Source organism: Triticum aestivum, chromosome 7D (assembly GCF_018294505.1).
Source record: "Triticum aestivum cultivar Chinese Spring chromosome 7D, IWGSC CS RefSeq v2.1, whole genome shotgun sequence".
Taxonomy (NCBI): Eukaryota; Viridiplantae; Streptophyta; class Magnoliopsida; order Poales; family Poaceae; genus Triticum; species Triticum aestivum.
This window is the reverse complement of record NC_057814.1, coordinates 13,055,818-13,079,038: the sequence shown is the minus strand read 5'-3', so window position 1 is coordinate 13,079,038 and position 23,221 is coordinate 13,055,818. Positions and strand designations below refer to the sequence as shown.

At 49.2% G+C, this 23,221-nt stretch overlaps 3 protein-coding genes across 3 annotated transcripts; all 3 read left to right on the top strand.

Annotated features, from left to right (window-relative positions):
- The first annotated feature begins 6,996 nt into the window (after positions 1–6,996).
- Positions 6,997–8,597, top strand: LOC123170621 (uncharacterized). Its single transcript, XM_044588453.1, has 2 exons — positions 6,997–7,182; positions 7,778–8,597. Exons 1-2 carry the CDS (start codon positions 6,997–6,999, stop codon positions 8,588–8,590), a joined length of 999 nt encoding a protein of 332 aa, XP_044444388.1. The 3' UTR covers positions 8,591–8,597.
- Positions 8,598–8,827: 230 nt separating this feature from the next.
- On the top strand, positions 8,828–9,297 carry LOC123169867 (late embryogenesis abundant protein 6-like). Its single transcript, XM_044587733.1, has one exon. The coding sequence runs from the start codon at positions 8,858–8,860 to the stop codon at positions 9,203–9,205; it is 348 nt and encodes a 115-aa protein (XP_044443668.1). The 5' UTR covers positions 8,828–8,857; the 3' UTR covers positions 9,206–9,297.
- A 1,953-nt stretch (positions 9,298–11,250) lies between these two features.
- On the top strand, positions 11,251–11,975 carry LOC123167003 (late embryogenesis abundant protein 6). The gene has a single exon (XM_044584843.1). The coding sequence runs from the start codon at positions 11,384–11,386 to the stop codon at positions 11,741–11,743; it is 360 nt and encodes a 119-aa protein (XP_044440778.1). The 5' UTR covers positions 11,251–11,383; the 3' UTR covers positions 11,744–11,975.
- The last annotated feature ends 11,246 nt before the right edge of the window (positions 11,976–23,221 follow it).

Below are 23,221 nucleotides of genomic sequence, written 5' to 3'. Positions count from 1 at the left end.
ATGTCACCACTATCATACCATGATCAACCACATGCCCACCAATTTGCCATGATAGGGGAAAAGGCAGAGTATGATTTGGGATGGAAAAAAAATGCTTGCACAAGTTTCAGTATGCATCAGAACAACATGTGGAAGAATAGGGTCCCGATGCATCAACTCACAACACCGAATGAAAAGGAGGACCCGACTGGCTGGCGCTGGACATGAAGCCGGTGCTCCACTGCAGCACCCGATCACCTATCGGTGCTCCCGCATCATCTCCCCCGGTGCTCACGCAAAAAGGTTCTTCATGTTTTTTCTTTTATCTTTTCTTTTCCATAAATTCAAAATTTTAAAAAATGCTAAGAATTCCAAATTTTGTTCATGATTTCCAAAAGTCTCATATTTTTTAAATTTTGTTTGTAATTTCAAAAAAGTGTTCACCTTTTTTAAGTTCGTTATTCATGTTTTCAAAGATGGTTCATATTTTTCAAATTTTGTTCACAATTAAAGAATATTTTTGGAATTCAAAATTTACTCACATTTCTTTAAAACATTTGTTCACATTCTCAAAATGTTCATTGTTTACAAATATTTGTTCAATTCTTTTTCAAAGAAATACAATTCATAAAAATTGTTTAGAATTCGGAATTTATTTGCAATTTCACGTTGCAAGAAGTTTGTTCATGATTTAATTAAAGATCACGTTTTTAAAATTCTTGTCACTTTAGGAAACCACAATTAATGAAATGTTAGGAATTCAAAAAAATTGTATTTTTCTAAAATATTAGCATATTTTGATATATTACATAGTTGAGAGTATGAGAGTATGGTATAATACATAAAAAATAGATATATGTTGGCAATTCCTATTTAATCTACTGATTAATTGCCGATCGATTAATCCAATTAATAGACCGATTCACCGATTAATCACTACTCCCAAGCCGACCGAGAAGATACCAGTTACCGATTTTCTTGAATAATGCTAAGAACAATTAGCTAGTGTTGGTTACGACTATGATGATGATGAGTTGTTATTATAATGATGATGATGAGTTATGTGCTAGAATGTGCTAGAATGATAGGATGATGAGTTGGTTACGACTATGATGATGAGGAGGAGTTGGTTACGACTATGATGATGATGATGAGTTGGTTACGACCCTAATATGACTATGATGATGATGAGGAGGACTTGTTATTATTATTATGATGATGATGATGATGAGTTGTTATTATGATAATGATGATGAGTTATTATATCATTGGGTGGAAAAAAAAGGGTTTAGATTCAAGTGGATGGATCCAAAGTGACCAAGTTTGGACTAATATCTACTTGATTCTAATCCGTGTTTCATTCACCCAATGATATAATAACTCGTCATGACCATAATGATTTAATAATCTCTTAATTGCTACTGTATCAAAGCTTGTATAAATACATTATAAAACAAAAGAAATAAAATACTGACGAATAGTAGTAGCGCGGGGTAAGGCCCACACTGCAACTATTTAGCAGTAGCGTGGGTGCAACTACATGCTATTGATAACTGACTTAGCAGTAGCGTAGAATTGCACCCGCGCTACTGCTAAAAGTTAGTTGTAGCGCCGTAGCAGTAAAGTGGGTCCACGCTTTCCTACTAGCCTCTAAACCCGCGCCACTACTACGGTTTTCTCTAGTAGTGGAAAGGAGAATAAAGAACCAGAGAAGCTGTTAGCATAAGAAAGTAAGGAGAGCTTGGTCAAGGGGGTGGCGCAGGCAATTCCCACATACGCCATGACGTCATGTTTCGACCTGACCAAGACTCTGTGTGATGAAATAAACAACCTCTTGGGGAGATTCTGGTGGAGCCAGCAAGATTGACAGAACACGCTTCATTGGATAAGTTTGGGACAAGCTGACTTTACCCAAATCAAAAGGGGGTCTTGGATTCCGGGACATGCGTAGCTTCAACCTGGCCATGCTATCTAGACAGGGCTGGCGTCTCCTCCAAAACCCAGAAAGCCTTTGCGCAAGAATTCTAAAAGCTAGGTACTTTCCACATTGTCACTTGTTGCAAGCAAAGCCAAAGGAGCGGATATCTTATGCCTGGAGGAGTATCCTACAAGGTATCACCCTGATTAAACAGGGATACATATGGCGAATCGGGGATGGTGCATCTGTAAACATATGGTCGGACCCATGGATACCATGGGTATGGTCACGACAGGGTCATCACCCCAAAGGGTGCAAATCTCCTATCCCGGGTTAATGAACTAATCTGCCCAATAACTGGACAGTGGGATGAACAACTGGTTCGGGACACCTTTTGGGTAGAGGATGCATGACACATTCTACAGATTCCACTTCGGGAAGGAGCAGAAGATTTCATGGCTTGGCACTTTGACTGTAAGGGCAGACATTCAGTAAGAAGTGCATACCGTCTTCAGGTCCAATTATCCAAGCAAGAACGAAATGGGGCACCGGGGAATAGCTCAGAGGCTGCTGGTCAATTCGAAAACTCAGGTGACAGTTCTTGGAGACGCATATGGAAAATGTATTGCCCAAGAAAACTGCAAATGTTTGTTTGGAGGATGAAACATGAATCGCTGGCCCTGTGTAGAAACCTGGTGAAGCGAGGTATGAAACTGGAGAGTGATAAATGCTTCTTCTGTGGGAGAGCGACATAAGATGGTGGCCATTTGTTCATCAAGTGTAAAGCGGTGAAGGAAATTAATTTAGCGGTAGTTGTCTCTTGAGATGGAAAGAAGAGAGCTGGAGCAGTTTTCAGACGTACATGCAATGCTAGAGCGTTTGTGGGAGCTGGATGAGAAAAAGAGAATACTTATCATTACCTTCTGGTGGCATTGGTGGAATAATAGGAATAAAATACGTGAAGGGGAGATGGCCGTTCCCACAATGGAACTAGTCCGGCGGACGCAAGCTAATTGGCTGGAATACCTTGAGTTCTTTGCACCGAACAAATCAAAGAGTATTCCAGCAAAGTGGCAACCACCTGAAGCTGATGTTCTCAAAATAAACACTGATGGATCCATCATTCCAGGTCAGTCATTCAGTGGTTGGGGTGTGGCGGCCAGAGACTCGGAAGGAGATGTAGTTGCTGCCCATGCAGGGCGTCAGGAACACGTACATGATGCATTTGGTGCCGAGGTGTGTGCTATGTCCGCTGCAGTGACCATAGCAGCGGAGCTGGGAGCTATTCGAGTGGTCTTTGAAACTGATTCACAGCTCCTAGTTGAAGCACTTGACCTGCGTAAGGTTGACTCCTCGCCCTATGCTACTGCCATCGAAGACATCAAGTTTCAACTGAAGGTGTGGTTCTCCAAACAAAGTGTTTCGTACTGTAAGCGCGAGGCAAATTCGGTAGCACATGAACTAGCAAAAATCGGTCGTATGTGCTTACCAAATGACTGTATGGGTTGGAACTCAATTGTACCACCCCGAATGGCTGTTTGTGTTACGGGTGACATGCCCGGACACTGTTAAGTTATAAAGCTCTGCTTTACCTTAAAAAAAGAACTAGAGAAATAATTTCACAAAAGAAAAGGAACGTAATTAAAGTAAGGGGAAAGCTCGGTAATCCATATAACTAATCACGAAACGAGATGCTTCTGGGTGTACAGAAAGTTTTGCACATCAAATAGAAATAATATTCCTGCATGCAAAATTTCAGGACGAGACAGAAAAGACAAATCGTTGCTCCAAAATCAAAAAATTGAGAATTTCATAAAACACCCAACTTTTTCAGAGCTCCTGCGATGCCAAGTCATCACAAAAAACTAGAAGGGCAGTGCGCGCTTTGCTGCGCCGCTTATGTTCTTAGGATTGTACATGTTCTGTTTTTACGTGATAATTTTTTAAAGTTGTGAAAAATATTTACGTGCTAGTTGGTTCGGCGTGTGAGGGAAACAATAAAGTGTTTTTTTATCAGAGATGCTACACTTATGGATAGACTTTATGGAACCATGGTCACAGATGAATGTGTCAATTTATGATTGAAAATTTGGGAAACAGTATGGACAGACTGTTTGATTTTATTTTATTTTATTTCAGTATGAATGTGTCATTTTTTTATTTTATTTGCCATATGTTTTTGTGTTACTGTTCAAAGCCGTCCTCGGGGAAAAACCAAAACAATGTTTCTTCTTGAATCGCAACTTAGAGCATCTCCAGCCGCGCCCCCAACAAGCCCCCAAGGCCCTTTTTTAGCGCCGGCGCTAAAAGACGGTCCAGTCATGTCCCAAGAAGCCCAATTTTCGCCGGTTCGGCCCAAAATTGATGCCAGCGGACCCAGGCCGAATCGGGGGCACCGAGGAAGCTTTTGTGGCATCGTCCTCATCGTCTCGTTTTCCCACGGGGAATCAATGCCAAGACTGCCATCGGTCAGCCTTCCGCTGATTCCCATGGGCGGCGCAGTGATGGCCCGGCGACTCACCGTCCCCCTCCCGCCACGCGTACACACACGCCTAATGTCCCCCCGACGGCTATAAAAAGCCATCCCTCCTCGCCGGTGGACACACTCACCTTTGCCCCGCAGTCCCTCTCTCTCACCGCCGGCGCCCCATCACGTCTCTCTCTCTCCCCCGCCACCAGCCTCCGATGGGTGAGCGCTTCCCAAGCAACGGTGCGGCGGCCAACGGCTTCGGCCACCGCACCCTGCACGAGTGGGAGGCGTACCTCCTCCGCGAGGCCAACTACCCGGCGACGTCTGACATGCGCGCGCCGGGGCGGTGGGGGCTCAGCGCCGGAGGCGTCCTAGTCCCCCCGCAGCCCGACGCCGACCACCCCGACCACTTTCACGGCGAGATCGAGCGCGTCCGGCCCTCCCTGCCAGAGGAGGTGTGCGGCCGCCCGGACTACGCCGCCAACAACCACGCAAGCTGGGCGGTGTACTTCCAACGCCGCCACGAGGAGCAGGTCGCCTCCACCAACAACGCGCCGGTGAGGGGGCGCCACAATGCCGACGGCCGCCGCATGTGGTGGGGCATCCCCGGGCGGACGCTGCACTACGTCCTCGAGCACCTCGAGGGCGGCAACCAGCCGCCGCTCCAGTACCCGGCGCCTCTCCCCCGTTGGAGCGGCGGCATTTGGCTGCTGAGGCGCATGGCGGGTGGGTCGTCCTCCTGCTCCTCCTCCTCCCTCTCCCCCGGTTCGCCGGCTCTCGCCAGCGTCAAGGCCGAGCCCGTGGAGACGCCGCTCGGGCGTCACACCCGTGCAGCGCCCTCGTCATCAAGGAGGGCGGCCGTGGTTCCTCCTCCTCCCGCCTCGTCAAGCCGAAAACGGAGCCGGGGCTCGTCGCCGTGAAGAACAAGCACGACGACATGGCCGCCGCCGACGAGGCCGCCCTCAAATGGGCGTGCGAGGACTACGTCAAGCTGGAGATGGAGTGCCAGCGCCGCGCCCTCGAGGAGATCACTGCCCGGCGCCGCGGCCGCGACAAGGGTGGTGTCATCGTCCTCGAGGACAGTGACGACGACGCACCACCGCCGCCAACCAAACCCGTCCGCCAAGGTGACGCAGGGCAGGGGTGCAACAAGGACGACGATGGCGTGAAGAAGGAGAAGGCCGACGACAGCGCCTTCGGCGCGTTCTTCGGCCTGTAGGAGGGGCGACGGACGGCGGCACAGTAGTTCTCTTTTAATTAATGTTTTTAGTTTTTGAATTATATTTTGAAGTTTTTATGTGCAAATATCAATGAAATCGCCTAGTTTAGCCGAATATGTGTCGTGTTTGGCCGACTTTATTTTTCAGAAAAACGGCGTCTTGGTTTGGTTTGGGTCGGCGGTTGGGAAACCAATCGTCTCCATGCCCGATATTTTCACCGGCTCGTCTCCAGACGACGCTATTTCAAGTCACTGAGATCGAACGTCTTAGAGCATCTTCGACCGTTGAGCCTTCAGGAGGCATTTTTTTTCGCCGCTTGGGGGCTACGGGCGAAAAGTTTAGCCCGAGAGTGGAAAAATATCCACTCGTTGCCCCCCAACCCCCAACGCACGTACCCCGCCACCACCATCACGTGAACCGCCCAAGTGGCTAGCGAAGCCGGACGGGGCGAGCAGGCAGGGAGCGGCGAGCACGGCGGCGAGCAGGCAGCGCGGCGAGGAGAGGAGCAAGGCGACCAGCTCGGGTGGGGCGGCGGTCGAGCGGCCGGGCGTGGAGGAAGCCGCGGGAGGGCGAGCGGGCGGAGGGCGGAGGGCGAGGAGGCGGACGGGCGGCGAGCCGGTCAGCGGACGGGGCCGGACCCGGCGCCGCTGCTGGAGTTGAGCACTGCAGGGGCCTGGCCGGCGCGAGTTAATTGCATGTTGGTACCACACTTACGCACCTACTCACGAATCAGTACCATTAGTCATTTTTTTGCCATGCAGTGCCAACTCTAAGCCTAAGTGTTGCAAAACAGTCTGACAGCCGTATAAGCGCGTATTGACGGTGTATCTGACCGCTGGGACCCGTGCGTCAGGGCTGACGTGGCATGCTCTTTTACAAAAACAACCCTTGCGTCGTAGTGGCCCTGGAACGGCAGCAGCCACTCGCCGCGGGGCGTCCACTCGGCGTCCCCGCCGAGCGAGCCGACGGCCGTGTCGAGGGAGAAGGTTCCCGCGTAGCCGCCGCGGCGCGTTGCGTGGGCGGAGACGAAGATGGTGCGCCCGTCGGGGTGCAGGGCGTACGAGGTGATCTCGATGGGCTCGTCGTCCTCCTCCGGGTCGCCGCCACCGCCCGGCAGCCGCAGCGGCGACGAGACCCTCGTCCACGCCCACCGGTGCTCTTCCGCCTCATCCAACACCAACTCCAAGTAGTGCAGGCCTCCCTCGTGCAGCGCGTAGAGCCGCTCTCTGGCGGCGACGACGAAGCGCATGGTCAGAAGCGCGTCCGGGTGCGGGGGGCCGACGGCCAGCTTGTCGGTGTCCGTGCCGTACGCGACGGCGTGGGTCGTCGAGTGCCTGTCCGCCGTTGGCTGCCACAGGGCCAGGATCTTGCTGCCGAGGGTGCCGACCAGCACGCCCCCGGATTCGTCCATGGATTCGAGCTGCAGCAGCGGAGGGTCGGCGAGACCCACACCGTCGGCGTCGCCGGGTGCCGTAGAGGAACGGCAGGTCGCCGGCCCAGTGCGCGGCGACGGCGGGGCCGAGCGCGGCGGGGTGGCGCGCGAGCCAGGCGCCGAGCAGCTCGCCGCCGGGGAGCACGGCGGATGGCGCGGCCGGGTGCGTGCCCATCCAGAGCTCCGCGTAGGGGCGGGCCCGGTCGCAGTCCTCCCGCACCTACCCGGCGTCGGATCCGCGCGACCCCGTCGCCACCAACCACCGGGCCATTACCCACTTCCTTCTTCTCCCCCTCAGGCCGCCGTACCTCCATGGGCCTCCCACTGCTCCCTCCCATGCCTTGCCGGAGACCGTCCATCCTCTCTGCGTGGCACGCCTCCGACAACGGATCCGGCCGTGGCACGCCTCCTCTGCTCTACTTGCCGCCGGAATCAGGCTGCCCCCTGCCACCTGCGGCCGGAGCTGAGAGCAAAGGGGACGGCGCAGCGGGCGTGTGCGCACGCGATGGCCGGGCGGAGATGCAGTCAACACCCGTGCGGCGGCTGAGAGGCGCGTGACGGGGCTCCGGCGAGCCAGCGACGAGGCTCCGGCGAGCCAGCAAAAAAATATGCCAAGTTGGCTGTTGACATGCGGGCCCCGCTGGTCAGATACATCGTCAATACGTGTTTATATGTGGCTTAGTCTGTTTTGCAACACTTAAGGCACTGCATGGCAAAAAAAAAGACTAATGATACTGATTTGTGAGTAAGTGCGCAAGTGTGGTACCAACGTGCAATTAACTCGGCCGGCGCCGCCGCTGGAGTCGAGGCGAGCTGGTCAACACCATCCCCGGCAAGCGGCTCGAGCTGCCGCATCGCCGCGTCCGTCGCCCCTGCCGCCGGCGCCGTGGACAGGGCGGGCGCGGCGCCGGCGCGCGCACCCCGGTGTCCCGCGAGGTCTCCTTCTCGCGCGACGAGTGGCGCGGCCCGCCGATGCTGGAGTCGAGGAGGACGCAGCTTGGTCCTCTCCTGGTGGGCAGGTGTACGGGTGCTGCGGGGGCGCGCTCCGGCTGGACCCGTCGGGGGTGATCGGCGTGCCGCTGGGGGCGGTGGACTACTACTGCGGCGGGGCGTGCGTGATGGAGACGGAGGACGTGCTCAACTGCGTGGCCAGCGCGCTGGACGGCTTCAGCTTCCGCAACGGCGCCTCCGTGGAGGGCGCGCGCTACGCCCTCAGGACGGGCGCGCGCACCCCGGTGTCCCGCGAGGTCGCCATGCATGAGCTCGCCTCCCTGCTCCGGCGCCCTCCCCGCGAGCTCCGGCGCCCGCCCGCCGTGCCCCAGCTCCGGCGCCCTGCTCGCCGCGCCGGTCCCGTCCCGTGCGCGCCTGCTTCGGTTGGTGGGGATGGGGAGTGTGAGCACGTAGGCGGGCCTGCAGAAAAGAGAGGGAGAGAGAGAGAGGAGGCCGGCATCCCCAGCTGCCTCCCGGGGGGGCTGGGTTTCGCCTGGGCGCGCCGGCCGTATTTTTCCTCGAATCCGGCGAAAACTGGGCTCTTGGGTGACGAGTGGAGGAATTTTACTCGCGGACGGTGAAAAATGCCTGGGAAAGGCTTCTTGGGGGACTAGTGGAGATGCTCTAATGCCTATCCCGTGCTGGAGTTCGTCCACGCATAGCCGTCGTGCGCCCGTTCGTCCACGCATAGCCGTCGCGCCCCCCTATATAAAACACAGGCCAGAGGCAGTACACTTCCAACTCCAGTAACAAGATCCAAACAAACACAGCAAGCCGAAGAATCAAGAGGCGCATCGGTCATCAATCAGCAGGAGGAGCAACCAGCTGCTCGATCGGGGAAGAAGAAGATGCAGGCGGCGAAGGAGAAGGTGAAGGACGGCGTGAGCGCGGTGAAGGCCAAGACCAAGATCACGCAGGGCAAGGCGTCAGAGAAGGCGGAGGCGGCCACGGCGAGGTCGCACGCGGAGCGGGAGCCGGCGCACGAGCGCGGCAAGGCCAAGGTCGCCGCCGCCAAGATGGAGCTGCACCAGGACAAGGCGCTCCACCGGGAGGAGGCCATGGAGCACCGCATCCACAAGCACGGCGGCGGCCACGGCCACCACCACCACAAGCACGGCGTTGGCATCGTGGCCGCGCCCGCGCGGCCGCCCGGGGCCGGGGCGTACTACTCTACCGCTGCCCGTGGCCACTACTAAGTAGCTAAGCAGCTCGCTAGCTAGACGGGCACATGCGCCGAGTGTGCAATGTGATCTTGATAGCTAAGCCTGTACTTCGTACTGTTTGTGTTTGAAATACCAACGCGTGCTTTTTAGTTTTGCACTTGGGTTGGAGATGAGAGCTCTGTGTATGTATATAACGCATGCATGCAACATTGTTAGTTACTTTTTTTAGTAATCAATGTACTAATATAAAAAGACAGAAATCCAATTCGGCTCCCGGATGCACATGCTCCTATGCGTGGAAAATTATTTTTTAAATGTAAAAAAAGACCGTGTTCATAGTCACGTTGAAATGCTACCTACAATTTTTTAGGTAAAAGAAGTAAAGCATTTGGCTTGCGCAAAAATAACAAATTAAACATCAAATGTCATCCTAAAATGTTACCCAAATTTATTTATTTCACCGAGGAAACACTGCTACTCTGTTTTACATCAAAATTATCAAGCATGCTTGCGACACAAAAAAATCTAAAAAATTCAGAATTTTAATATTATTTTCCTTGCTATTCTTTCGGTTTTCTAATCGTGACCATAAAACCAATTCAGTTATACGACCTAGAGTGCTACAACGATGAGCTCTCAAAAAGTTTTGCGTGAAATTACTATCGTTTCAAATTTTAACACTAGCTCTAATCACATAATTAATAGTTAACACACAAACAATATCTTACATAACTTTGTTATTCCGGAGTTCACGGCCGTGGATGGTACGGGTCAAGGTGCGCGCTACCAGCGATTAGAATATTATACAAGGGACGAGGGATAATGTTTATGAGACTGGCATCACCAGATGATCAGAACATGCGAGGGATAAAGTTTATGAGATTGGCATCATCTAGACGAGTAGTGTGTGCGATTGAGAAAAAATCACCGAGCACGCTATAGGCTTTCGTGGTCGCCGTAGATTGAAGGACAAAATCTACCATCCGTAATGCTTGGTTCAAATCGTTCTTCTGACTGGATTCTTCATGATGCGATTCTGGTGGCATGAGGATTTGACTGGGACAAATTCTGATGAGGATTTGACTAGGAAAAGCTCCACTGTGTAGAGGAGGTGCACATGCATGGCTGCATGATTGTATTGTAGCCCCTCCGCTACAGTCACCTGTTCCCGGCCATTACACCTGACGGGTCCAGTCTGGCCCCATAAACTAACTAACACAAGTCTTTTTATACACTTTGTCCTCGCTTGTACGGGTGCGCACCCAAGACCAACTTCCCGGTCATCCACTGCCTGAAATCGCTCCAAGCCAATACATAATCAAGTTTTAGTCCATTGAGATATATCAAGATTGTATAGTATTTATTATGACATGATATCATGATAAGATACGAAACACTCTTTTCATAATTTAATTATATACCACTATTTCATCAAAATTATCTAGTTGGAATGCATGATAATTACTTAAAATTATCTAATTAGAGCTAGACGAGTGATGGTATGCGTACAACGATCCACTACGATGCATCGGACCATCCTTAATCAGATTAATTTTTGAATGTGTGCGGTTCATAATTTTTATTGCACATCAAAACTATCGTATGCACTATTTGTTGGAGTCCCTAAAGGCTATGGAGTAATTTTTATTATGTTTGAGATGTTGTATTTCTAAAGAATTTTTATAATTTTATAAATATTTTTTTAAAGAAAGTAATCCCGTGAAAAAATATTAGGGACAAAGACCAAAACATGCCTTTTCTTCTTGCCGTCGATCGCTGTCTAATTCGATCACAGCTTCTGCCTGTCCTGTGCTGCAGTGTTGCGGTCGCAATTGATAACCTCCACGCACCATATATGCATGTATGCATGTGCATTGATTCCTTCACGTACGTGTGATATTCCATCGTCCAGAAGCGTCTCGTCCGTCCGGCGCCTCATCCCTAGCCGAAGGGATGAGTCATGCATGCAGCCAGCGCCGGCCCTCGCGCATGCACGCCGCACACGTCGCCTCCCACGCGTCCCGCACCCATTCGTCCACGCACAGCGGTCGCGCCCCATATATATACACCCACCCATAGGCAGTCCACATCCAATTCCAACCACAAGCTCCAATCAAACACAGCAAACCAATCCAGATTACCATCGGCTATCAATCAGCAGGAGGAGGAAATCGCTGCTCGATCGGGGAAGAATCAAGAGGCTCGGCGAAGATGCAGGCGGCGAAGGAGAAGGTGAAGGACGGCGTGAGCGCGGTGAAGGCCAAGACCAAGATCACGCAGGCCAAGGCGTCGGAGAAGGCGGAGGCGGCCACGGCGAGGTCGCACGCGGAGCGGGAGCTGGCGCACGAGCGCGGCAAGGCCAAGGTGGCCGCCGCCAAGATGGAGCTGCACCAGGACAAGGCGCTCCACCGCGAGGAGGCCATGGAGCACCGCATCCACAAGCACGGCGGCGGCCACGGCCGCCACCAACACAAGCACGGCGTCGGCATCGTGGCCGCGCCCCCGCCGGCGACCGGGGCCGGGGCCGGGGCGTACCACCCTCCTCCTGCCGCCGGTGGCCACTACTACTAATTACAGCTAAGCAGCTCCAACTCTAGCTAGATGGGCACATGCGTCGCGTGTGTGTTATGCGATCTCGCTAGCTAAGTTTGTATTTTGTACTGTTTGTGCTAGACTTACCCACGCGTGCTTTTTAAGTTTGCACTTGGTTTGCACTTAGGAGATGAGAGCTCTATGTATGTATGGATGCATGCAACCTTGTTGGTTGCTTTCTTTTATAATACTCTAAAGAGCGGTAAATCAATTACGTTTGTTTGGCAGCGTGTTTGTGATCGCCTCCGTCCCCTTCTCTCCTTTGCTCGGTGTCTCAATGTAAGACCTGTATGTTCCTCGCTTGTCCCGCGAGGTGTCTTAATCTGAGAGCCGTATCTTCACTTGCCATGTTGTTTGATTTTTGTGAAGTTATGTGCTATGTGGATGTCAGTCTGACTGAGAAGCTCAGCAACAGGCTGAAGGTGTCCTGAACGAGACAGGCTGAAGCCGCTAGGTGGGCTGGCAGAAGACCCCATGGCAGGGAAGGCCCGTGAAGCTTAGAAGGAATATTCCTTCCCATTGTGGTTTTCTGATGGGCCTTCTCTAGAAGATCCATGAAGCCTAGAAGAAATGGGCCTTCGCTAGAATACCCATGAAGCCTAGAAGAAATATTCCTAACGGCGGTTCGCTGATGGGCCATCCCTAGTAGGCCCATGACACCTAGAAGAAATTTTTATAAGTACCGAAATCACTAAGAAAATTTTTATAAGTACCGAAATCACGAAGGAGTACTTCTTTTAAAGATCACCCCCCTCCTCAAGTTGCGACAAGTGCGCACTGCATGTACGTCATTTGTCGCAACGTGAGAATTTTCTTTTCTTACATTTATTTATTCAAAATATTTTATCTCTTAAATCATGCGTCCAAATATGAAACCATTTGTACTATAAATTTCCTCGCGTTGAAATCTTCTCAAAGCTAGATTCTGCGTTGATAAGTTTTGATGAACATTTTCAGAAAAATCGGACGGAAAAACCAAAAAGAAAACAAACCAGGGCGCGTTCTTTCTCTCCTTTTTGAAATAGGCACGGTCATGCCTCGAAAGACCGCTCCTGTCACGGAAGAAAAAGCAAAAAATATGTTTTTTATTTTCGAGAGGTCGCAAAAGCAGAACGCCTCTCGCGGAAGGCAAAAAAAAAAGAAAACTGGTTTTGTTTCTGTTTTCGAGAAACACGGTCGTGCCTCTCGTGAAAACACAACTGTACTTCTCGCGGAAGGAAAAAAATACAAAACGCGTTTTTTTTCTGTTTCCAAAAGACACGTTCGTGCCTCTCACGAAAGTAAACCGTGTCTCTCGCAAAAGCAAAGAAAACAGAAAATATTTTTTTTCTCGTTCCCGAGAGGCACCGTGCCCTCCCGGAAGGAAAATAAACAGAATTCATATTTTGCACCAATTCTGTGGTATAAATTTTGCTCCCGTTTCAGGCGGTCTCGTTGGTTAAATATATAATTAAACTTAAATCTCGGATAACATGGCCGCACTGTATTGTGGAACGGAGGCAGTATTAGCTTTTAGTATGAACCCCATTCCAGCACAGGGAGAAGGAAAAACAGAGGAGCTGCCAAAGAAAAAGAAGAGAAGAAGAGTCAGAAAAGCTAGACAATCAGCAAGATGCAGCATGCGGAGGAGTTTCAGTTATTCTGCTTTGACAGTTTCAGTTATTCAATGACAGTTTGGTCTTGCAGTCCATCGCAATATGAATTTTATGAACACACTAGTAGAAAAAGGGCTTTGGTTGGGGCCTGGTCAGTCCATTAGTTCCGGTTCAGTCACGAACCGGGACCCATGGGGGCATACGTCCCGGTTCGTGTGCCCGGGGGCCGGCCGGGCCTCGAGAGGCATTTGTCCCGATTCGTCTGGACCCATTTGTCCCGGTTCTAGGCACGAACCGGGACCAATGGTCCTCGCTCCTGGCCCACATCCATTAGTCCCGGTTCGTGGCTTGAACCGGGACCAAAGGGGGGCCTTAAGTCCCGGTTCCAGCTACGAACCGGGACCAATGAGGTGGCTATATATACCCCATCGCCGTAGCAGAGCACTCCACACTGCTTTGTTTTTTCTGGCCGGCGAGGGGAGAGCTTTGTGGTGCTCTAGCTCACCTCCTATGCATATGAGGTGTTCGATGAAATGCCCGAGCCACACTAGTTAAGCTTTCCCCTCCCGAAGCTCGACCTCCAAGCTCCAATTTCCCCGAGATTTGTCTAGGTTTAGCGGTCTGTCAAGTCCCGTCTCCGTCTTCACCGCCGTCGATCGCCCGCGCCGATCTCGTCGTCGGCACCATCGTGGTGAGCCTCTTGTTCTTATCTTCTTTTTGAAAGAAAAAATTCTTACTTTAGATAGATACTTGTCTAATTTTCTTACTTTTATTATTGCTTGTTATTATATAGTGCGATGGTTTTGGTATCCGCCCCCGTCGGCCCTCGTCCTGTTTATGATTCGGATGTGGTATATATTATCTTTTATGACTATTTGGTTCATTTATTGTTTATGACAATTATGCCGACCAACGTGACATAGATTTTATTTATCTAGGACGTATGTGAACCGGAAATTCCAACCGACCCTATTGTCGAGAGGTTAAATTTAGTTGAAGAAGAAAAAAATTGCTTGAAGGAAAAAATAAAATAATTGAGGAGGAGAAGATGATATTGGAGTTGCATGTTGCGGATGTCGTCAATGATCACAAGATCAAGATGGGCGCAATGCGTTTGTAGATTAGAAAGATTAGAAAATATGCCATTCATACCGAGGCTTGGTATCATTATGCCATTGGATCAATTGTTACCTTGGTTGTGATTATGATCACATTTGTTGTTGCATTGGAATGTTTTACATCATTGCAATGTATGGTTTAATTAGATGCTCTGGAGAGCTATATGTTGTTCAATGAGAACTATGTATGTACTTTGGTTTTAATGTGATGATGAACTTCTATTAATTTGGTCACTTATCTATCCATGATGTTCTGTAATTGTTTTTGACATACTTAATTATATCTAATGCACGCAGATGAACCGGCAATGGATATACGGTGACAGACACACCTTCGAGTATATTAAGGGCGTGCATAATTTTCTCGAAGTGGCTGAGGCAAACAAGCAGAATGGTTTTATGTGCTGTCCATGCCCCGTATGTGGGAATACGAAGTCTTACTCTGACCGGAAAATCCTTCACAGCCACCTGCTAAGGGTTTCATGCCACACTATACTGTTTGGACCAGGCATGGAGAAATAGGGGTTATGATGGAAGACAGTGAAGAAGAAGAGGACGATGACAACTATGTGCCCCCGGAATACGGTGATGCTGCAACGAGGGAAGCTGCTGAAGATCAAGAGGAACCAGACGATATTGTGCCTGATGATGATCTCCGCCGGGTCATTGTTGATGCAAGGAGACAATGCGAAAGTCAAAAGGAGAAGCTGAAGTTCGATCGCATGTTAGAGGATCACAAAAAAGGGTTGTACCCCAATTGCGAAGATGGCAACACGAAGCTCGGTACCGTACTCGAATCGCTGCAGTGGAAGGCAGTGAATGTTGTGCCTGACCAAGGATTTGATAAGCTACTGAAAATATTGAAGAAGAAGCTTCCAAAGGATAATGAATTGCCCGACAGTACGTATGCAACAAAGAAGGTCGTATGCTCTCTAGGATTGGAGGTGCAGAAGATACATGCATGCCCTAATGATTGCATCCTCTACCACGGTGCGTACGAGGATTTGAACGCATACCCGGTACACGATGCATTGCGGTATAAGATCAGACGAGATGACCCTGGTGATGTTGACGGCGAGCCCCCCAGGAAGAGGGTTCCTGCGAAGGTGATGTGGTATGCTCCTATAATACCACGGTTGAAACGTCTGTTCAGAAACGAAGAGCATGCCAAGTTGATGCGATGGCACAGAGAGGACTGTAAGAAAGACGGCAAGTTGAGAGCACCCGCTGGCGGGTCGCAGTGGAGAAAAATCGAGAGAAAGTTCCGGGCTGAGCTTGCAGGTGACCCAAGGAACGTATGGTTTGGTTTAAGCGCGGATGTCATTAATCCTTTCGGGGAGCAGAGCAGCAATCACAACACCTGGCCCGTGACTCTATGTATGTATAACCTTCCTCCTTGGATGTGCATGAAGCGGAAGTTCATTATGATGCCAGTTCTCATCCAAGGCCCTAAGCAACCCGGGAACGACATTGATGTGTACCTAAGGCCATTTTTTACAGCTGTGGAATGAAAACGGTGTACGTGTGTGGGATGAGCACAAACAGGAGGAATTTAACCTGCATGCGTTGCTGTTTGTAACCATCAATGATTGGCCCACTCTCAGTAACCTTTCAGGAGAGACAAACAAGGGATACCACGCATGCATGCACTGTTTAGCTGACACTGAAAGTATATACCTGGACAAATGCAGGAAGAATATGTACCTAGGCCATCGTCGATTTCTTCCGATCAACCATCAATGTCGAAAGAAAGGCAAGCATTTCAAAGGCGAGGCAGATCACCGGAAGAAGCCCGCCATGCGTAGCGGTGATCACGTACTTGCTATGGTCAATGATTTACACGTAATCTTTGGAAAGGTCCCGACGGACTATCTGTTCCGAATGACGCCGAGGGACGCGCACCCATGTGTAAGAAGAAATCTATATTTTGGGACCTACCCTACTGGAAAGACCTAGTGGTCCGCTCTTCAATCGACGTGATGCACGTGACGAAGAACCTTTGCTTGAACCTGCTAGGCTTCTTGGGCGTGTATGGGAAGACAAAAGATACACCGGAGGCACGGGAGGACCTGCAATGTTTGCACGAAAAAGACGGCATGCCTCCAAAGCAGTATGAAGGTCCTGCCAGCTACGCTCTTACCAAAGAAGAGAAGGAAATCTTCTTTGAATGCCTCTCAGTATGAAGGTCTTGTCTGGCTTCTCGTCGAATATAAAGGGAATAATAAATATGCCAGAGAAAAAGTTTCAGAACCTCAAGTCTCATGACCGCCACATGATTATGACGCAACTGCTTACGGTTGCATTGAGGGGGCTTCTACCAGAAAACATCCGATTAGCCATTGTGAAGCTATGTGCATTCCTCAATGCAATATCTCAGAAGGTGATCGATCCAGAAATCATACCAAGGATAAGGAGTGATGTGGCGCAATGTCTTGTCAGTTTCGAGCTGGTGTTCCCACCATCCTTCTTCAATATCACGATGCACGTCCTAGTTCATCTAGTCGACGAGATTGTCATTCTGGGCCCCGTATTTTTACACAATATGTTCCCCTTTGAGAGGTTCATGGGAGTCCTAAAGAAATATGTCTGTAACCGCGCTAGGCCAGGAGGAAGCATCTCCATGGGCCATCAAACAGAGGATGTCATTGGATTTGTGTTGATTTCATTCCTATCCTTAAGAAGATTGGTCTCCCTAAATCGCGGTATGAGGGGAGACTGACTGGAAAAGGCAGGCTTGGAGGGGACTCAATAATATGCAGGGACGGGCATTCTTGGTCTCAAGCACACTACACAGTTCTACGGAACTCTACCTTGGTGACCCCGTATGTCGATGAACACAAGAACAGTCTGCGCTCCAAACACCCGGAGCAGTATGACGACTGGATTACATGTGAACACATCAGGACTTTCGGCAGTTGGTTGGAAACACGTCTCAGAGGTGATAACACTGTTTGTGATGAGCTGTACTAGTTGTCCAGGAGACCATCTTCGACTGTATTGACTTACAAAGGATACAAGATAAATGAGAATATTTTACATGATCGCTCAAGATCAAAAGAGCACCAACCAAAACAGCGTTGTCCGCTTTGATACAGCAACCAAGAGGGGAAAGGACACATATTATGGTTACATAGTGGACATATGGGAACTTGACTATGGACATGATTTTAAGGTCCTTTGTTTAAGTGCAAATGGGTCAATCTGTCAGGAGGCGGGGTATAGGTAGACCCACAGTACAGAATGACAACAGTGGATTGATACATCTCTAACGTATCTATAATTTATGAAGTATTCATGTTATTATATATTCTGTCTTGGATGTTTAATGGGCTCTGTTATACACTTTTAAAGTATTTTTGGGACTAACCTATTAACCGGAGGCCCAGCCCAAATTGCTGTTTTCTTGCCTATTTCAGTGTTTCGAAGAAAAGGAATATCAAACAGAGTCCAAATGGAATGAAACCTTCGGGAGAGTTATTTTTGGAACGGAAGCAATCCAGGAGACTTGGAGTAGACGTCAGGGAAGCTTCGAGGAAGCCACGAGGCAGGGAGGCGCGCCCTACCCCCCTGGGCGTGCCCCCACCCTCGTGGCTCCCCTGACCAACTTCTTTCGCCTATATATATCCATATACCCTAAAAACATCGGGGAACATAATAGATGGGGAGTTCCGCCGCCGCAAGCCTCTGTAGCCACCAAAAACCAATTGGGACCCTGTTCCGGCACCCTGCCGGAGGGGGGATCCATCGCCGGTGGCCATTGATGTCTACTACACAACCCTGTTCTTGTAGACGTTGTTGGGCCTCCAAGTGCAGAGGTTTGTAGGACAATAGCAAATTTCCCTCAAGTGGATGACCTAAGGTTTATCAATCCGTGGGAGGCGTAGGATGAAGATGGTCTCTCTCAAACAACCCTACAACAAAATAACAAAGAGTCTCTTGTGTCCCCAACACACCCAATACAATGGTAAATTGTATAGGTGCACTAGTTCGGCGAAGAGTGTTGGAAATATGCCCTAGAGGCAATAATAAATTGGTTATTATTATATTTCCTTGTTCATGATAATCGTTTATTATCCATGCTAGAATTGTATTGATAGGAAACTCAGATACATGTGTGGATACATAGACAACACCATGTGCCTAGTAAGCCTCTAGTTGACTAGCTCGTTGATCAATAGATGGTTGCGGTTTCCTGACCATGGACATTGGATGTCGTTGATAACGGGGTCACATCATTAGGAGAATGATGTGATGGACAAGACCCAATCCTAAGCCTAGCACAAGATCGTGTAGTTCGTTTGCTAAGAGCTTTTCTAATGTCAAGTATCATTTCCTTAGACCATGAGATTGTGCAACTCCCGGATACTGTATGAATGCTTTGGGTGTACCAAACGTCACAACGTAACTGGGTGGCTATAAAGGTGCACTACAGGTATCTCCGAAAGTGTCTGTTGGGTTGGCACGAATCGAGACTGGGATTTGTCACTCCGTGTAAACGAAGAGGTATCTCTGGGCCCACTCGGTAGGACATCATCATAATGTGCACAATGTGACCAAGGAGTTGATCACGGGATGATGTGTTACGCCATGAGTAAAGAGACTTGCCGGTAACGAGATTGAACAAGGTATCGGGATACCGACGATCGAATCTCGGGCAAGTAACATACCGATAGACAAAGGGAATTGTATACGGGATTGATTGAATCCCCGGCATCGTGGTTCATCCGATGAGATCATCGTGGAACATGTGGGAGCCAACATGGGTATCCAAATCCCGCTGTTGGTTATTGACCGGAGAACGTCTCGGTCATGTCTGCATGGTTCCCGAACCCGTAGGGTCTACACACTTAAGGTTCGATGACGCTAGGGTTATAGGGAATAGATATACGTGGTTACCGAATGTTGTTCGGAGTCCCGGATGAGATCCCGGACGTCACGAGGAGTTCCGGAATGGTCCGGAGGTAAAGATTTATATATGGGAAGTCCTGTTTTGGTCACCGGAAAAGTTTCGGGTACTATCGGTAACGTACCGGGACCACCGGGAGGGTCCCGGGGGTCCACCAGGTGGGGCCACCAGCCCCAGAAGGCTGCGTGGGCCAAGTGTGGGAGGGGGCCAGCTCCAGGTGGGCTGATGCGCCCCCCACCAAGGCCCAAGGCGCAGGGAGAGTGGGAGGGGGCAAACCCTAGGTCCAAATGGGCCTTAAGGCCCACCCTAGTGGCGCCCCCCCTCTCCTCCCCTTGGCCGCACCCTAGATGGGTTTGGGGGCTGCCGCCACCCCTAGGGAGGGAACCCTAGATGGGGGCGCAGCCCCTCCCCTTCCCCTATATATACTTGAGGTATTTGGGGCTGCAAAGACACGAGAACCTCTCTCTCTTCGCGCAGCCCTACCCCTCTCCTTCCTCCTCTCCCGCGGTGCTTGGCGAAGCCCTGCAGGATTGCCACGCTCCTCCATCACCACCACGCCGTCGTGCTGCTGCTGGATGGAGTCTTCCCCAACCTCTCCCTCTCTCCTTGCTGGATCAAGGCGTGGGAGACGTCACCGGGCTGCACGTGTGTTGAACGCGGAGGCACCGTTCTTCGGTGCTTAGATCGGAACCAACCGCGATCTGAGTCGCTACGAGTACGACTACTTCATCCGCGTTCTTGCAACGCTTCCGCATCGCGATCTACAATGGTATGTAGATGCACTCCCCTTCCCCTCGTTGCTAGATTACTCCATATATTGATCTTGGTGATGCGTAGAAAATTTTGAATTTCCGCTACGTTCCCCATCAGTGGCATCATGAGCTAGGTCTATGCGTAGTTTCTATGCACGAGTAGAACACAAAGTAGTTGTGGGCGTTGATTTTGTCAATTTACTTGCAGTTACTAGTCTTATCTTGATTCAGCGGCATTGTGGGATGAAGCGGCCCGAACCGACCTTACACGTACTCTTACGTGAGACAGGTTCCACCGACTGACATGCCCTAGTTGCATAAGGTGGCTAGCGGGTGTCTGTCTCTCCCACTTTAGTCGGATCGGATTCGATGAAAAGGGTCCTTATGAAGGGTAAATAGAAATTGGCATATCACGTTGTGGCTTTTGCGTAGGTAAGAAACGTTCTTGCTAGAATCCCATAGCAGCCACGTAAAACATGCAACAACAATTAGAGGACGTCTAACTTGTTTTTGCAGGGTATGCTATGTCATGTGGTATGGCCAAAAGGATGTGATGAATGATATATGTGATGTATGAGATTGATCATGTTCTTGTAATAGGAATCACGACTTGCATGTCGATGAGTATGACAACCGGCAGGAGCCATAGGAGTTGTCTTAATTTATTGTATGACCCGCGTGTCAATGAATCACGCCATGTAATTACTTTACTTTATTGCTAACCGTTAGCCATAGTAGTAGAAGTAATAGTTGGCGAGACAACTTCACGAAGACACAATGATGGAGATCATGGTGTCATGCCGGTGACGAAGGTGATCATGCCGCGCCTCGAAGATGGAGATCAAAGGCGCAGGATGATATTGGCCATATCACGTCACTTTATGATTTGCATGTGATGTTTATCATGTTTACATCTTATTTGCTTAGAACGACGTTAGCATAAATAAGATGATCCCTCACTAAAATTTCAAGAGACGTGTTCCCCCTAACTGTGCACCGTTGCGAAGGTTCGTTGTTTCGAAGCACCACGTGATGATCGGGTGTGATAGATTCTAACGTTCGAATAGAACGGGTGTTGACGAGCCTAGCATGTACAGACATGGCCTCGGAACACATGCGAAACACTTAGGTTGACTTGACGAGCCTAGCATGTACAGACATGACCTCGGAACACAAGAGATCGAAAGGTCGAACATGAGTCGTATAGTAGATACGATCAACATGGAGATGTTCAACAATGATGACTAGTCCGTCTCACGTGATGATCGGACACGGCCTAGTTTGACTCGGATCATGTATCACTTAGATGACTAGAGGGATGTCTATCTGAGTGAGAGTTCATTAAATAATCAGATGAACTTAATTCATGAACATAGTCAAAAGGTCTTTGCAAATTATGTCATAACTTGTGCTTTAGTTCTACTGTTTAAGATATGTTCCTAGAGAAAATTTAGTTGAAAGTTGGTAGTAGCAATTATGCGGACCAGGTCCGTAAACTGAGGATTGTCCTCATTGCTGCACAGAAGGCTTATGTCCTTAATGCACCGCTCGGTGTGCTGAACCTCAGTGTCGTCTGTAGATGTTGCGAAACATCTGACATACACGTTTTGATGACTACGTAATAGTTCAGTGCGTAATGCTAACGGTTTAGAATTGTGGCACCAAAGACGTTTTGAAACGTCGCAGAACATATGAGATGTTCCGAAGACTGAAATTGGGATTTCAGACTAGTGCCCACGTCAAGAGGTATGAGACCTCTGACAAGTTTCTTAAGCCTGCAGACTAAGGGAGAAAAGCTCAATCATTGAGCATGTGCTCAGATTGTCTGAGTGCCACAATCACTTGAATCGAGTGGGAGTTAATCTTCCAGATGAGATAGTGATGGTTCTCCATAGTCACTGCCACCAAGCTATTAGAGCTTCGTGATGAACTATAACATATGAGGGATAGATATGATGATCCTTGAGCTATTTGCGATGTTTGACACCGTAAAAGTAGAAATCAAATAGGAGCATCAATTGTTGATGGTTAGTAAAACCAATAGTTTCAAGAAGGGCAAGGGCAAAAGGGATACTTCATGAAACGGCAAATCATTTGCTACTCTAGTGAAGAATCCCAAGGTTGAACCCAAACCCGAGACTAAGTGCTTCTGTAATGAGGGGAACGGTCACTGAAGCAGGACTACCCTAGATACTTGGTAGATGAGAAGGCAGGCAAGGTCGACAGAAGTATATTGGATATACATGTGTACTTTACTAGTGCTCCTAGCAGCACCAAGGTATTAGATACCGGTTCGGTTGCTAAGTGTTAGTAACTCAAAATAAAAGCTGCGGAATAAACGGAGACTAGCTAAAGGTGAGATGACGATATGTGTTGGAAGTGTTTCCAAGGTTGATGTGATCAAGCATCGCATGCTCCCTCTACCATCGAGATTGGTGTTAAACCTAAATAATTGTTATTTGGTGTTTGCGTTGAGCATAAACATGATTGGATTATGTTTATCGCAATACGGTTATTCATTTAAGGAGAATAATGGTTACTCTGTTTATTTGAATAATACCTTCAATGGTCTTGCACCTAAAATGAATCTCGATCGTAGTGATACACATGCTCATGCCAAAAGATATAAGATAGTAATGATAGTACCACATACTTGTGGCACTGCCACTTGAGTCATATTGGTACAAAACGCATGAAGAAGCTCCATGTAGATGGATCTTTGGACTCACTCGTTTTTGAAAAGATTGAGACATGCGAACCATGTCTATTGGTATATATGCATGAAGAAACTCCATGCAGATGGATTGTTTGGACTCACTTGATTTTGAATCACTTGAGACATGCATACCACATGGGCAAGATGACTGAAAAGCCTCGTTTTCAGTAAGATGGAACAAGAGAGCAACTTGTTGGAAGTTATACATTTGATGTATGCAGTCCAATGAGTGCTGAGGCATGCAGTGGATATCGTTATGTTCTTACTTCACTGATGATTTGAGTAGATGCTAAGTGTATTTACTTGATGAAACACAAGTCTGAATTATTGAAAGGTTCAAGCAATTTCAGAGTGAAGTTGAAAGATCGTC

Bases quoted from the DNA above. Each gene is read 5' to 3' on its own strand.
- LOC123170621 (XM_044588453.1), top strand. From the start codon at position 6,997: ATGGATTCGAGCTGCAGCAGCGGAGGGTCGGCGAGACCCACACCGTCG. The intron at 7,183-7,777 runs GTGCGTGCCCAT...TAAGTGCGCAAG, and splicing joins ACGGCGGATGGCGCGGCCGG to TGTGGTACCAACGTGCAATT.
- LOC123167003 (XM_044584843.1), top strand. From the start codon at position 11,384: ATGCAGGCGGCGAAGGAGAAGGTGAAGGACGGCGTGAGCGCGGTGAAG.
- LOC123169867 (XM_044587733.1), top strand. From the start codon at position 8,858: ATGCAGGCGGCGAAGGAGAAGGTGAAGGACGGCGTGAGCGCGGTGAAG.